The 15,695-nt window shown below is 45.5% G+C and overlaps 1 protein-coding gene across 2 annotated transcripts in view; it reads left to right on the forward strand.

Annotated features, from left to right (window-relative positions):
* The window catches only part of SLC9A8 (solute carrier family 9 member A8), a 324,107-nt gene that overhangs the window by 113,670 nt on the left and 194,742 nt on the right, over nucleotides 1-15,695 (forward strand). For both annotated transcript variants that reach the window (XM_075276791.1, XM_075276792.1), the window contains exon 5: nucleotides 4,805-4,888. In XM_075276791.1, the coding sequence (XP_075132892.1) occupies nucleotides 4,805-4,888 (84 nt within the window). The remainder of the gene's footprint in view (nucleotides 1-4,804; nucleotides 4,889-15,695) is intronic.

Here is a 15,695-nt window from a genome sequence, read left to right on the forward strand (position 1 = left end):
TTTTTCCAATCTTCAATTGTCCAATTTCGATGAGCTTGTGCAAATTGTAGCCTCAGTTTCCTGTTCTTAGCTGAAAGGAGTGGCACCCGGTGTGGTCTTCTGCTGCTGTAGCCCATCTGCCTCAAAGTTCGACATACTGTGCGTTCAGAGATGCTCTTCTGGCTACCTTGGTTGTAACGGGTGGCTATTTGAGTCACTGTTGCCTTTCTATCAGCTCGAACCAGTCTGGCCATTCTCCTCTGACCTCTGGCATCAACAACGCATTTCCGCCCACAGAACTGCCGCTCACTGGATGTTTTTTCTTTTTCGGACCATTCTCTGTAAACCCTAGAGATGGTTGTGCGTGAAAATCCCAGTAGATCAGCAGTTTCTGAAATACTCAGACCAGCCCTTCGATCCAGCCCTTATATAAGACACCGTCTTATTTTCGGGGAAACAGGGTATCAGAAACTGAGGGGTAGATACTATGGAGCAGGGTAGGAACCCTATCCCATCTAGAGAGGATCTTATAATTGGTCTCCTGGGCCCTACACGATATAGAGAACTTATGACATGCACTAAAGGCCTGCGACCACATCTCAAAGGGAAGAGAGATTCCCAGTTCCCTACCCCAACTAACAGTAAAGGAAGGAGGCGAATCCCCCACCCCTTCTGACAAAAGACCATAGAGGAGGGAAATAGTATGAGAAGGAGGCGAGGGGGAAACACAGAGGCGCTCAAAAGGCCGTAGAGGTCTATGAAGGTCCCGCAAGGATCTCGAGGAGAGTTAGAAGTGTGACAATTGAGCGTATTGCCAATGGAAGGCAGCAGTGTCCGGACAGGACAGGTGGGCAAGAAGATCAGGGCGTGGAATGAGCGAGGTGGCTGAAGTGACCTGTTGAAAATGAAGGACAGGAGAGTCTACCCATGATAGGAGTCAGCGGGCCATCATTAGTGAAGAGTAATCGCATGGCGCTGTACCTGCGACAGACTCCCATAGTCTGACGCGCCACAAAGGGGAGCGGATGATCCCTATCATCGGTCCAAAACTTCTCCCGAAGACAGGGTAGGGCCGTCAGGGGGATAGGGCTCAAAGAGTCCTCTAGAGCAACCCAGAGTTTGGAACGGGCCGAATGGTGCCAATCTAGGATATGTGCAGCTACCGCCGCAAGAAAATAGTTTGAGCAGTCCGGGACAGCCAGACCCCCATTACGCTTTGACCTAGACAGAACAGTACGTGCTATACGTGGAGGTCTTGAGGACCAGATGAATCTACCAAATGCCTTATTGACCATTGCGAAAAAGGACAAGGGCAAGACTATAGGGACCGTCTGGAAAAGGTACAACAATCTAGGGAGGACGTTCATTTTCAGGAGATTGATACGTCCCAGCCAGGAGAGACCCTTAGTGTCCCACCATTCAAGATCCGACCTCAAAGAGCGCAAAATCGGGAGAAAGTTCAGGGCATATGTATCCGCGAGACGGCGAGAGAGTTGCACCCCCAAGTGCCGGATAGAGTTTGAAGACCATGAAAAGGGGAAAGAGGCTTGCAAGGCGCGAAGAGTCGATGGAGACAAGGAAACGTTTAGGGCCGTGCTTTTCGCCAAATTTAATTTATAATTACTGAAGAAACTATATGTACCAATTTCTCTGAGGACAGATGGAAGTGAGATAAGAGGGTTAGTGACAAAGAGGAGTACATCATCCGCAAAGGCTGAGTGTTACTTTTTCCTGAGGCGTACTTACTTGAGTGGCCTGTAATACAGTCCATTCCATACAAGTGGATACAACCTGTTCAGACATCAGAAAGTAAAGAGGAATTTTAGACATACATCTGCCTTGGGTCCCTCTTTCTTTTCTGTCCCTGGCTCACCGTGGTGGTATCCACAGAGCATCAGCAGGCCCTTGCAGCTTTCCACCGCTGATTAGGCCCAAATAAATGGATGTAATCATTGGGGAGTCTCAAGATGCATCCTCCAAATCATCTACAGAATCTGCTACAAGATCCAGCAGGATGCTTTTTTTTTTTATTTCTTTTTTTCAGCGTCCTGCACTAATTGTTTTCAGTGGGAGTCGGAATAAGGGAATAAACTGCTGCAGATTTGAGGTTTAAATCCTCTGCAAAATCAGCGCCAAATTCCACACTGTGTGAGACTGTGTGGGGAACCCTCCCCTCCCACACACACGCAGATACGTATATAAATATATACACAGACATAATAAATATATACAGAGACTCAACTAGCAAAGACATTTTTTTATGTAGATTGTGAGCCCCATATAGATCAGTATGTCTTTGGAATATGGGATGGAAATCCATGCAAACACGGGGAGAACATACAAACTCCTTGCAGATGTTGTTTCGCCCTTAGCGGGATTTGAACACCAGGACTCTAGCGCTGCAAGGCGGCAGTGCTAACCACTGAGCCACCGTGTGGCCCCCTATGGCATAATTTTGACTTGGGTCCCCCCATGGTATAGTGCTCCCTTTTCCTGACCACCACACAGTATAAGGCCCCATGTCCTTGGGCACATGTGGTTTCATATACCACTAACAGAAGGACAGGTATATTTTATCGTTTTATACAAAAAGAGTGAGGTAGCACTACTTAATGCAGGTTTGAAGTAACAAGGTAGGATAAAGGGAATTCACTATTGAATAATCCTATGGTGGTGCTCTCAGTAAGCAACATAGTCCATCCATATAAGATATAAAGAAGAAGAAAAAAACTGGGCACTCACCATCAAGAGGATACAGTAAAACTTTACAACTTTATTTTCAAAAATCCATTAAAAATATACACGGGAGGAGGCACGCCTGAGAAGAGGTTATAGAAACCTGGAGTCAAGCTCTGATTGTGATGGTGTATGCTGAGCTGTGTATCTAATCCTCTGATGTGTGATGACCTATGTATCTAATCGTCTATGTGTTCGTGTGCTCTAATCTTATGAGGTGTGATTGTGAGTGCTGATATGTGTAGCTAATTCTCTGATGTGTTATAGTGTGTGCTGAGCTGTGTATCTAATCCTCTGATTGGGTATCTCAGTTTGGATATCAGTGTTGGATATCAGTTATGGAAACCTGGAGTAATGCTGTGTGCATGTGAAGTGTATGACAGTTGGAATATCAGTGAAAGGTTTCTATTGGCTAATGCAGAGCATTATTTTGAGAATAATGTATTTCAGGAACGGTACTTTTGAGAGAGTTGAAAACTGGTCTAAAACCTTCCCGGACACCTGATGTTTCTGTGCCAAATTTGGTGAAGATCGATCCATTCTTTTGGTCGCATATAAAGAATAGCTAGATAGAAACTCATTATACATATATATATATATATATATATATATATATATATATATATATATATATATAAAGACTATATAAGGTATTGTGTGAAGACACGTGTATCTAATCCTCCTGCATGTGGAACTGTGTGCATATGCGCGTATCTAATCCATCGGCGTGCGATATTGTGTGCAGTGGCCCGTATCTAATCCTCCAGAATGCGCTATTGTGTGCTGTGGCACGTGTCTAATCCTCCAATGTGTGATATTGTTTGAAGAGGCATGTATCTAATCCTTTGGGGTGTGTGTGGTAACTGTGTGCAGATGTGTGTATCTATTCCCCCGGCGTTTGGATGTGTGCGGACGCATGTATCTAATCCTCCGGCGTGCGGAACTGTGTGTAGACGCGCGTACCTAATCCTTTGGCGTGTGGAACTGTGTGCAGATGCACAAATCTAATCCTCTGGTATGTGATACTGTGTACTGAACTGTGTATCGAATCCTCTGTATGTATCTCAGTTTGGATATCAGTGTTTGATTGAGCATGTGGAGTGACCATGTGTATTGCAGTTGGAATATGAGTGAAATATTTGCAGGTCTGTATTGGCTAATGAGGGGGTCATTTTTTTGGGAATGCTGTAATTCAGCAATGGTACGTAAGTACGAGTGAGTTAAGGCTTCATCTTAAACTTTTGCGGACTCCTGAAGTATCTGTATTCCAAATTTGGGTATGGGGGACACTCGTCCACATTAGGGAGAGCATGTGCCAAATAGGCAGTACGGAGACTTACAAGTCATTCCTGCTCCGCTAGGGATTATGGGTAAAAAATATGCAAATCTATTCTCCTGGATGGAATTAGGAGAACATAGTGCACTCTGTTCTCCTAATTCCATCCAGGAGAATAGATTTGCATATTTTTTACCCATAATCCCTAGCGGAGCAGGAATGACTTGTAAGTCTCCGTACTGCCTATTTGGCACATGCTCTCTCTAATGTGGACGAGTGTCCCCCATACCCTGGTCTATAGTCTCTCACTCTGCTAAATCACTATCCCTACGCTATGCTGAGGATGGCCCAATAGGCCGAAACAGCGCTGTCCATAGCTGGGAATCTGTTCCTTTTGGGACAGAAATACTGATTTAGCAATTAAATCCACATTATGATTAAAATACTTTATAACTGAGTCGTTCATGATGTTAAGGATGCTGCCCTCTATAGGGTGGTGTACAGAGTGCACTCTGTTCTCCTAATTCCATCCAGGAGAATAGATTTGCATATTTTTTACCCATATTCCAAATTTGGTGAAGATCGATCCAGTCGTTTGGCCGCACATAAAGAACAGACAGAGAGACAGAAATTCATTTTTATAATGTAGAGAGATAAACTCCCTTTATCTTCGCTAGCATACTCATTAGAGATATTGACACCTTTACTCCATTTGACCACCAAGTAAGTTGTCTCAGCATTGAAAAATATAGGTATGTTATTTTAATTTGAACAGTTTCGTTGCAGGATTGAATCTGCTTTGTTTTTATTTAGGAGGAGGAAATGTTTCGACCCAACATGTTTTTTCTGCTGCTGCTGCCGCCCATCATCTTTGAGTCTGGTTACTCTTTACATAAGGTAAATGTTGCGTACAGGTTGGACTCCCAGTAACCTTTACAAATTTCATCAGATATTTGTGGTTAACCCCAAGCCATAAAAAGGCAAAGTGGCACCAAAAAACATTATATGAGAATAGTAAGCATCCTCTTACAAAGAGGTAAATTACATAAACATAAGGCAGGCAAAAGTGAATGTAGCAAAATTGCACATTAACCCCTTCCCATCCCGCACCGTACATTGCCGCATGTATATAATTTACGCTCAGCTCAGTACTATTACAGTGCAACTTGTTCTCTCCCTTCTGCCTCCCTTTCTCCTAAAATAGCTGTCATGGCTGTTGAACATACAGCAGACCAACACAGCTATGTCAAAAAAGACAAATGGTGGCCTCCCACATTAGCGATCACCGCCATTAGTCACTGATAGAATACTAATGGCAGCGATTGCAAAAATGGGATCACTGCAATTAATTTTTTCTATTGTGAATACAAGCCGGTATAACTGCTGTCTGAGACAGTAGAACATTCCAGCTAACTGGCAGGTGACAAATGGCAGTGGTCCCACATCAGCGATGGCTGCTATTATCCATGTGGCTAATGGCAGCGATCGTGGAAGACCGACCGCTGCCATGTGAGTTGTTTTTGCAAGAAGAATAGAATGTTTACTGTGATGGCTGCTTATGGGATATGCTCATCTTGGCATTCAACATGAGGCCTCAGTAAGTGAACAAATAGCGGCAATCCTAACAGCGACCGCTGCCATTACTATTTGCATTTATCCATGTCTGCTTTGATGACTGCTGTTTGGGACAGCATACCATCACAGGTTAGTGTAAATGTAAGTGTCAGCAGTCCCAAAATGGTGATTGCTGTCACAAATTAGTCAGTTGGCACCATTTGTTGTGATAGGCTATTGTCCCTGATAACATCCAACCAATAGTGTTGATAATGCCCCCTCTGATCGCCACTGATGGGAACATTACAATGAATAATATTACAATGCAGTAATATTTTGTGCAGTAATACTCACAGGAGACGTCTTCCCACATTCCCTGTCCCTTCCCTTTGGACCGTCATGACCACTTGTTCCAGCTGTGACTTGACTCTGTAAAGTTTGCATCACAGACATCTTTGACTCCTCACTTTTCCACGCACCCAACCCCTGTCTGTCTGTCTATCTATCTATCTATCTATCTATCTATCGATCGATCGATCGATCGATCGATCGATATGTCCCACAGCGGCCCTTGCAGCTTATATTATGCCCCACAGTGGCACAATAGACTGTGGAGCATAATAGACATTACAGGGGGGCCGCTGTGGGGCATAATAGAGGTTGCAGAGACTACAGTGGACCCTTCAAGCTCTATTATGCCCCACAGTTGCACACCCATGAACTATTATTATACTCAGGGGTCTTTTCAGATCCCCGAGTATAATAATTGGAGCCCCAGGGGAGGTAAGGGAACATAATAAACACTGTTACTCACCTCTCCGAGATCCAGTGTTAATCCTAGCAGGCTTTGGGCCTGTTTTGATAATGTCCCAGACTGTCATGTGGTCTAGGGTATTAACATATAGGCCCAAAGCCTGTACTATCAGTAACAGGCTATTACTACTAGCACAGGCTTCAGGCCTGTATGGTAATATTCCAGACCACATGACGTCTGGAACATTAGCATAGAGGCCGAAGCCTGCTAGGGTTAACATTGGATCCCGGAGAGGTGAGTAACACTGTTTATTATGTTCTCTTACCTCCCCTGGGGCTACGATTATTATACACGGGGGTCTGAAAAGACCCCTGAGTATAATAGCGATAGAGGGATTGTGACCTGGGCCCAGGCCTGCTCACTGCCGCCCTCCTCGGCCTATAGTAGAAGGGGAAGCAGGGGCGGCTGTGAGCAGGCCCGGGGAGGTAGGTAAGGGCCACTACCTGCTGGGGATCCTCCTATTATAAAACAAAAAAAAATGTATTTTACTTACCGACCTCACCACTGCTCCCGCTGCCGCCTACTCTTCACTAGGCAACGAGACGTCTGCGTATCAGCGTAGGCGGCGTGAAGATGCCGCCTGCTCTGTGACGCAGAGGTCTAAACCAGCGCAGGAGAGGGGCCGATCTAGTTGTTTTCAGAGCGGCCTTCTCTTGCGCTTGTTTAGACAAGAAAAAAAAATTAATTTGCCACAGGTGCCACTCCCTCCGGAGCGCCGCCTGAGGCCGTCGCCTCACTTCTCCTCATTAGAGGTGCGGCACTGGTAGACAGATGCTACCTTCTTTGTTGTATTACCTGCATTCTATCTATTTTCCACCTTATTTCTTTTGTGTTTTTTAAATAATATTTTAGTGTCAGGAAACCGTCACCTTAGTTAGATTTAGTAATAGGTACTAGTATAGTAGTTTAGTGTAGTTCAGTGTTAGTAGTTAATTAGTGTTAGGGAATTTGCATAAAATTAGTTAGGCTCGTTAGGTTTATATTGCAAACAAAAACCTACATAAGGCACTACAAATGGCAGATTCACCACAAACGTATGAAAAACAATATCCAAACACAGAATTACCATAAAAATAACAAATTTTATTAAAGTTATAAAAACATGACATGAAAAAGAATGAAATTCAGTACACAATAAAGAAAGGGGGTACGAAAATGCTTCCAAATTTTAACATGTGGGATAAATGTTATGAATGACCAAACATTTCCATGGGACTACAAAGCAGGGTGCAACAAATCAGAAAATACATATGGATGGCTACAATGACTCAACATGCATTCTGGAATGGTATATAAAAAAGTGCTACAAGTCAGCCAAACAATGTAATGGATGTGTAAATAAGCACCAGAAGAGCCTACTGAAATTGAAAGTGCATATTATATGTACCTACCACATGGAGACGTGCCCCGACGCGCGTTTCGCCATTACAGCTTCGTCAATGCCTCAAAGACTGCAAGCAGTTATAAAAGCCAGAGGTGGTGCAACAATGTACTACCGGTAGTGATGTGTTGGAGTGTTATTTTATTTGTTTGTTTTTCATGATTCCATAATTTTTTCCTCAGAATTGAGTGATTCCATAATTTATTCCCTGTGTTTGTTGTAAAAATCTAACTGTTACTGGCAACCCCAAATATTTTATCTATGCAGACAATGAACAGTGCCCACCCCGAGAAGACCCCAGTGTTGATTGTTTATATAAATTGAGAACCCTAATAGATCATTTCAGTGCCCAGTTTGCTTAAGCATGCACCCCCGAAAAGTGTACTTCTGTTGATGAATCCCTGGTACATTTTAAAGAGAGGCTTCAATTCTGCCAATATCTGCCAAGCAAGAGAGCAAGGTATGATGTTGTAGATGTATAAGCAGTAGAGATGAGCGAACAGTGTTCTATCGAACACATGTTCGATCGGATATCACGCTGTTCGCCATGTTCGAATCGAACACCTCGTGGTAAACTGACTAAAAACTCGATTCCCCTCCCACCTTCCCTGGCGCTTTTTTTGCACTAAAAACAGCGCAGGGAAGGTGGGACAGGAACTACGACAACAGGGACATTGAAAAAAATACTAAAAACCCATTGGCTGCCGAAAACGTGACCTCTGATTCATAAGAACAGCGCCGCCCAGCTTCGCGTCATTCTGAGCTTTCACTTGGTCACAGACGGAGGTCTCCGTCAATTTAGATAGGGATTAGATTCTGCTAGGCAGGGATAGGAGAGGAGAAGAAAAACAACAGCTCTTTTAAGAGCTACATTGAAGGGAGAATCCAAAAAAATGATTGTCACAATGTCTACCCACTAACGCTAACGTGGGATTCACAGGCTGCATCAGCGCTATGCAGCTCTCCGCAGTGGGGATAATTATAAGTGGGAAAGTGTATTCTCACATACTTTATATACCCTTAATCCACGCTCTAACAGTGTACCCCCTGGAACTAACTGGCATACACTGAAATGCTCAGCCCATATACCCTCAATCCACGTTCTAACAGTGTGCCCCCCCCCCACCTAACTTGTATACACTGGAATATTCACCTGGGTTGTCGGTGTTAATTCCCCAAATAATTTGGGGATACATGCACCATAAATCTCAGGCTATTGCTATATTCACCTGGGTTGTCAGTGTTAAATCCCCAAATTATTTGGGGATACATACATGTAAAATTTCTGGGTATTGGCATATTCACCTGGGTTGTCAGTGTTAAATCCCCAAATTATTTGGGGATACATACATGTAAAATTTCTGGGTATTGGCATATTCACCTGGGTTGTCAGTGTTAAATCCCCAAATTATTTGGGGATACATACACCCTACATCTCAGACTCTTGCCATATTCACCCAGGTTCGGAGTGTTCATTCCCAAAATAAATTGGGGCCTTCATACCTCCCTCATTTGTTGCTATTGGCATATAGTGCCAGGTTCTGAGTGTAAATTCCACTAAGAAATTGGGGCCTTCATACCACCCTCATTTGTTGCTATTGGCATATAGTGCCAGGTTTTGACTGTTAATTCCCCAAATAATTTGGGGATACATACACCCTACATCTCAGGCTCTTGCCATATTCACCCAGGTTCTGAGTGTTTATTCCCAGAATAAATTGGGCCCTTCATACCACCCTCATCTGTTGCTATTTGCAGATAGTGCCAGGTTCTGAGTGTAAATTCCCCTAAGAAATTGGGGATACATACACCCTACATCTCAGGCTCTTGCCATATTCACCCAGGTTGTCAGTGTTAATTCCCCAAATAATTTGGGGATACATACACCCTACATCTCAGGCTCTTGCCATATTCACCCAGGTTCTGAGTGTTCATTCCCAAAATAAATTGGGGCCTTCATACCACCCTTATTTGTTGCTATTGGCATATAGTGCCAGGTTCTGAGTGTAATTTCCTCTAAGAAATTGGGGCCTTCATACCACCCTCATTTGTTGCTATTGGCATATATTGCCAAGTTCTGACTGTTGATTCCCCAAATAATTTGGGGATACATACACCCTACATCTCAGGCTCTTGCCATATTCACCCAGGTTGTCAGTGTTAATTCCCGAATTAATTTGGGGATACATACATTTAATTCTCAGGCTATAGAAGCTTTAGCCAGGTTGTGACGGTGTGTAACCCCACCAACACTAAGTGGGATACACATTAATTGTCAGACTATATACGCTAAACCCAGCATTCCACGGTGTGTCCCCACAAAACCTAAGTGGGATACACATCAATTGTCAGGCTATGTACGCTCAACCCAAGGGATACAGGTCCAAATTATACACCCAATTAGTGTAATTCATAGAGGGATTCGGAGAGGACAGGTCTGTGGTTGGCCAGGTACTCACGCAACATGCGCCTATACTTTTCCCTCATGATGACACTAGGCCCCTAACTGCCAGTAGTTTGGGCAGGGGGGGGGACATTAACGTGTACCAGACCTTGTACTGTGTTCCCCTGGTGGTTGTGCAGCGGATGAAAGTTATGAGCCTCATGGAGGAAATATCCTCTCTGACGCCCAAGAGGGTTAACGGAAACATTCCCGTCATATTCTGCACCAGTTGCTTGTGCCAATAATTTTTGCAATTTTTTTTTCCTCTCCTCTAATATAACAAAGGAACAGACATTTGACCTATACCTGGGGTCGAGGCTTGAAAAATCCAGTATTATTTGCTCTCCATGATGTGAAGTATGCGTTTGTCTCTTGAAAAGCAACCAGACATCAAGTCAGCCATGTGTGCCAGTGTGTTACTTGGCATGACTTTGCTGCCCCCAACTGTAAGGGTCACTCTCCATTTCCTCCATTTTCCACTCCCCTTCACACCATTTGTGGTGAAGCAATGGGATGCACTGAAGTGCACCCTCTAGCCTCGTGTGGGACAGGGACATCAGATGCCACTCCAACCCCCTCGTCTTCCTCGGCCAGCCAATGGTGCGAAGATGAGAGGAGTGTGCTCTGAATGTTTTCTGCCTAGCAGAGGCTAGTTCTCACTTACGAAAATGGCCCCACTTTGACCTGTATATCAGGCACAATGGTGTAGGTTTCAAAGAAACATGGCACCAACAAGTTGAAAACGTGGGCTATGCGTGGACCGTGTTTGAGTCTGGCAAGCTCCAGATCTGCTACCAGGTTCCAGCCATTATCACAGGCGCAAAAATGCCAGGCCCCAGGTGTAGCAGGGAAAAACTCATTGCCATCTCAGCCAGGATGGCATCCCTGACCTCGGAGGCAGTCTGCTGTCTGTCCCCCAAGCTGATGAGCTTCAGTACTTCCTGCTGACATGTCCCCACGCCAGTGTTACAGTGTTTGCCGCTAGTAACTGGGGTGGAGGTTGCAGCATAGTAGGCTTTCAATTAACTCCTGCCATGAATTTTGGGCTGGGAGAGGAGATAGGCCACCCCAGTTTGCACCCCGGGCCCAGACTCCACTACATTCACCCTGCCTGTCATTAAAGATAAGCAGCATCCCTGACCACAGGTGCTTGTCCATGTGTCGGTGGTCAAGTGGACCTTGCAGCAAAGCGCGGAGCTCTGGGTCCGACTGATGTTATGGGACACATGCACACCAAGAGAAGTAGTAACAGCTAGGCCCAGCATAGGGAGGTTCCCCAGCTGTCATCTGGTGATGGAAGATCTGGGTATCCAGAAGCATAAACACCAACATCTCCAGGGCCAGCAGTTTTTCGATGAGGCCATTAAAGGCTTGGGCATGTGGGTGGCTTGCGCTGTACTTCTGCCTGCAATGAAATGCCTGGGAGATGGGGAGTGGCTGGGAAGAGGCTCATGATGATGCAGGCCAAAAGGACGGATGAGGGTGAACTCCCCAATGTGTCAGACAGGTGTGTAGGTGTCCTTGCATCATACCCTTGCACCATACTTGGCTGGATTGCACTTTCATTTTGTGCCAAAAAGTGGTCAAGACAGCGATCCATCAGCTAATCCCATTACACTGTCTATTGACAACTGCAGCACTGAAGTTATAGTCTCTGGAAGTGGTCCAACTTCTTTCTCTGCATTTATCCATGCTCTATGCTAGCTCACTACATTTGGTTGCTTCAGGGTTCTCTTAATGCATATTGCCAAGGGGACTCAGATGTGTTTCTCAGCACTGAGGCCACCTCCTCTGAGATCCCAAAGGAACTTCACAAGAGGTGTATATTGCAGAAAAAAAGATGAGAAAATAAGTGTAGGCTGTACAGCACAGAGGGATCAGAGAAGACAGAGCTGGGGTCGGCCAGGTAGTCCCACAACATGCGCCTATACTTGTCCCTCCTGGTGACACTAGGCCCCTGAGTGGCGGTAATTTGGCCAGGGGGGCCATCAACTTGTCCCTCCTGGTGACAGTAGGCCCCTGAGTGGTGGTAATTTGGCCAGGGGGGCCATTAACGTGTCCCAGACCTAGGAATAAGTCTTGCAACAGGGTAGAGTTTTGCATGCCTTTGCCTCTACCCACCGTTTTTGCTGCTTAGCTTCCCTCCACATCTACACTGCTTTCGCCCCTAGACATCACCACAGTTTTTGCCTCTGCTTCTACCCAGCTTTTTTGTTGATTTAGCTTCCCTCCATATCTACACTGCATTCGCCCCTAAACATCACCCCAGTTTATGCCTCTGCTTCTACCCAGCTTCGTTGTCCACCAACTCCTCTTCCAATTGCGCACTGTCCCCTTACTGCAAACCACACATAACCACAGCTTGCCCTGATGGCAACTGTGTCTCATCATCCTCACTGAGGTCCAGAAATGTCGGTGGCGGGTCCACAACCACAAAATTGGAAGGAAATGGCGGATGCTGCAGTATTTCTAACACCTGTTCCTTGTGCTCGGGCCTGGTTTGTGTTGTACCCTGCACCCTGCTTAACGCAGCTGCCATATCCGGAGTTGTGATGAGCGCATGCTAATGTTTCGTGTCCAGTGCAATGGATGGGATAGGATTTCACATAAGTCTGCCACCCATGGGCACTCATGGTTGAGCAACTGAGGGAGCTGACTTTGACGAACCCTAGGGTTTTGGAGTTGGAACTCCATCAAAGGTCTGTGCTGCTCACACACTCTGCTCAACAGATGATATGTTTAGTTCCAGCATGTGGAGACGTCGCACAACAGCCGTTGTTCAGGCAGATACAGGCGTTTTAGGAGTGCATAGAGGCTAGCAGCGGCTACTATAGACTTGCGAAACTATCCGCACAAGCGCCGCACTTTCACCAGTAGCTCGTGAAAGTTGGGGTACTTTTTTAAAAACCGTTGCAGCACTGATTTAAAAACGTGGCCCAGGCATGGAACATAAGCGAAGGTCTGGTAAGAGAGCACTTAGCCAAGTTACAGGAAACCAAGTCCCCAGGACCAGATGATTTACACCCTAGAGTCCTGAAAGAGATAGCAGAGGAAATAACAGAACCCCTTGCTATAATCTTCGGTAAGTCATGGGAAACAGGAGTGGTTCCTTTAGATTGGAAAAGGGCAAATGTTGTCCCCATCTACAAAAAGGGGAAAAGGGACGATCCAGGAAATTACAGGCCGGTAAGTCTGACCTCGATAGCAGGAAAAATCTTTGAGCAAATTGTCAAGGAACATTTACTTCGGTACCTGGATGGGAAGGCATTAATTAACCAGAGCCAGCACGGCTTTATGACCAATAAATCTTGTCAGACTAACCTGATTTCCTTCTACAACAAAATCACTGAATGGTTGGACCAAGGGAATGCCGTGGACATAGTATATCTTGACTTCAGTAAGGCATTTGATAAAGTATCACATAACCTTCTTATTGAAAAAATGATTAAGTATGGCTTTGACAAAAAATCAGTTAGGTGGATTCACAACTGGCTTAATGATCGGGCACAACGAGTAATACTAAATGGCTACACATCGAACTGGAAGAAAGTCAAAAGCGGGGTGCCGCAGGGCTCTGTTCTGGGCCCAGTACTTTTTAATATCTTTATAAATGATCTGGACGATGGAATTATTGGGGAACTCATAAAATTTGCAGATGATATGAAGATAGGAGGAATAGCCAACACTAGAGAGGAGAGAGAGTGTATTCAAAAGGACTTAGACACACTGGAACAATGGGCTGAGGCGAACAAAATGGTATTTAACAGGGACAAATGCAAAGTTCTACATCTGGGTAACAGAAATGTAAAAAACATATATAGTATGGGAGGAATAGAACTAAGTGATAGCATAGGGGAAAAGGACTTGGGCATAATAGTAGATCACAAATTCAACATGAGCTAACAGTGCGGTGCTGCTGCAAAAAAGGCTAATAAAATTCTGGGATGTATTAAGACAAGCATTGAATTGAGATCAAGAGAGGTCATTATTCCACACCTGGAATACTGTGTACAGTTCTGGGCACCTCAATTCAAGAAAGACATCGATATATTGGAGCAAGTCCAGAGAAGAGCAACCAAAATGGTGGAAGGTCTGCAAACCATGTCCTATGAGGAGCGGCTAAAAGAATTGGGATTGTTTAGTTTGCAGAAGAGAAGGCTGAGGGGAGATTTAATAGCAGTCTACAAATATCTGAAAGGTAGTCACAGTGCAGAGGGATCTACCCTATTCTCATTAGCACAAGGAAGTACAAGAAGCAATGGGATGAAACTAAAGGGAAAGAGATACAAATTAGACATTAGGAAAAACTTTCTGACAGTGAGGGTAGTGAGAGAGTGGAATAAGCTGCCACGGGAGGTGGTGGGCGCTCCATCAATGGAAATCTTCAAGCGGAATCTGGATAAACATATAGCTGGGATGATTTAGGAAAACCTGCACTCGCAGGGGATTGGACCCGATGGTCCTTGAGGTCCCTTCCAACTCTCCCATAAGAAGATAAGAAGATGAAGAAGATGTTGCAGGCTGCAAAGCTACAGAGCCGATCCCAGGTTCCGGCCATTATGACACATGACAACATGCCTGGGCCCAGGTGCAGTGGCAAAAACTACATTGCCGTGTCATCGAGGATGGCATGACTCACTTTGTAGGCAGTGTGCTGTCTGGCCCCAAAGCTGATGAGCTTCTGCAGGGCCTACTGACGTCTCCCCACGCCAGTGTTGCAGCGTTTTCAGCTCGTAGCTGGGGTCCACTTAACGGCAGAGGAGGAAGAGGAGGGTGGTGTTTCAGCGCTCCTGCCAGGAATGTTGGGCGAGGAGACAAGGCAGTCCAACACAATTTGCGACCCGGTCCCCGCCTCAAGTACATTCAACCAGTGTGCCAAGATTGAAAGGTAGCGTCTCTGTCCGCATGCACTTGTCTATGCGTAGGTGGTCAAGTGGAACTTTGTGCAAAGGGTTGAACTTAGGGACCGCCTCATGTTTGGGGAAAAGTGCTGGTGAAAGGTGTGGACGGCACAGTGAGGTGGCGCAGTAGCCAGCAGGCCCAACAAGGGCAGAGTGTCCACAAGCCGGAACGCCAACATCTCCTGGGCCAGAAGTTTGAAGATGAGGCTGTTGAAGCCTTGGGCATGTGGGTGGGTTGCGCTGTACTTTAGCCTGGAATGAAAGGCCTGGGAGATGGGGAGTTGCTGGGAAAAGGCGCATGATGGTGCAGGCAAAAGGAGAAGTGGCAGGAAAAGGGGAGAATGAGGGTGAACTTCCCAAAGTGTCAGAGTTAGATTTGGAGGTGACCTGGATGGTGGTCTGGACTGCAGCACCAGTACTGTCAACAGTGGGAGAGGCAGTGGCTGCAACGCCAGACGACGATTATCCTGCGCTTGCTGTCACCCACTGAGCCCAGTGCTTGCTTTACAAATGACGGCACATGACAGAGGTGGTAAAGTTGCTCTTTTTAAAGCCCCTACTCAGTTTAGCATTGCAAAGTGTGCAAACCACACTCAGTTTGTCCTCCACCT

The sequence above is a fragment of the Leptodactylus fuscus genome, chromosome 6 (genome assembly GCF_031893055.1).
Source record: "Leptodactylus fuscus isolate aLepFus1 chromosome 6, aLepFus1.hap2, whole genome shotgun sequence".
Lineage (NCBI taxonomy): Eukaryota > Metazoa > Chordata > Amphibia > Anura > Leptodactylidae > Leptodactylus > Leptodactylus fuscus.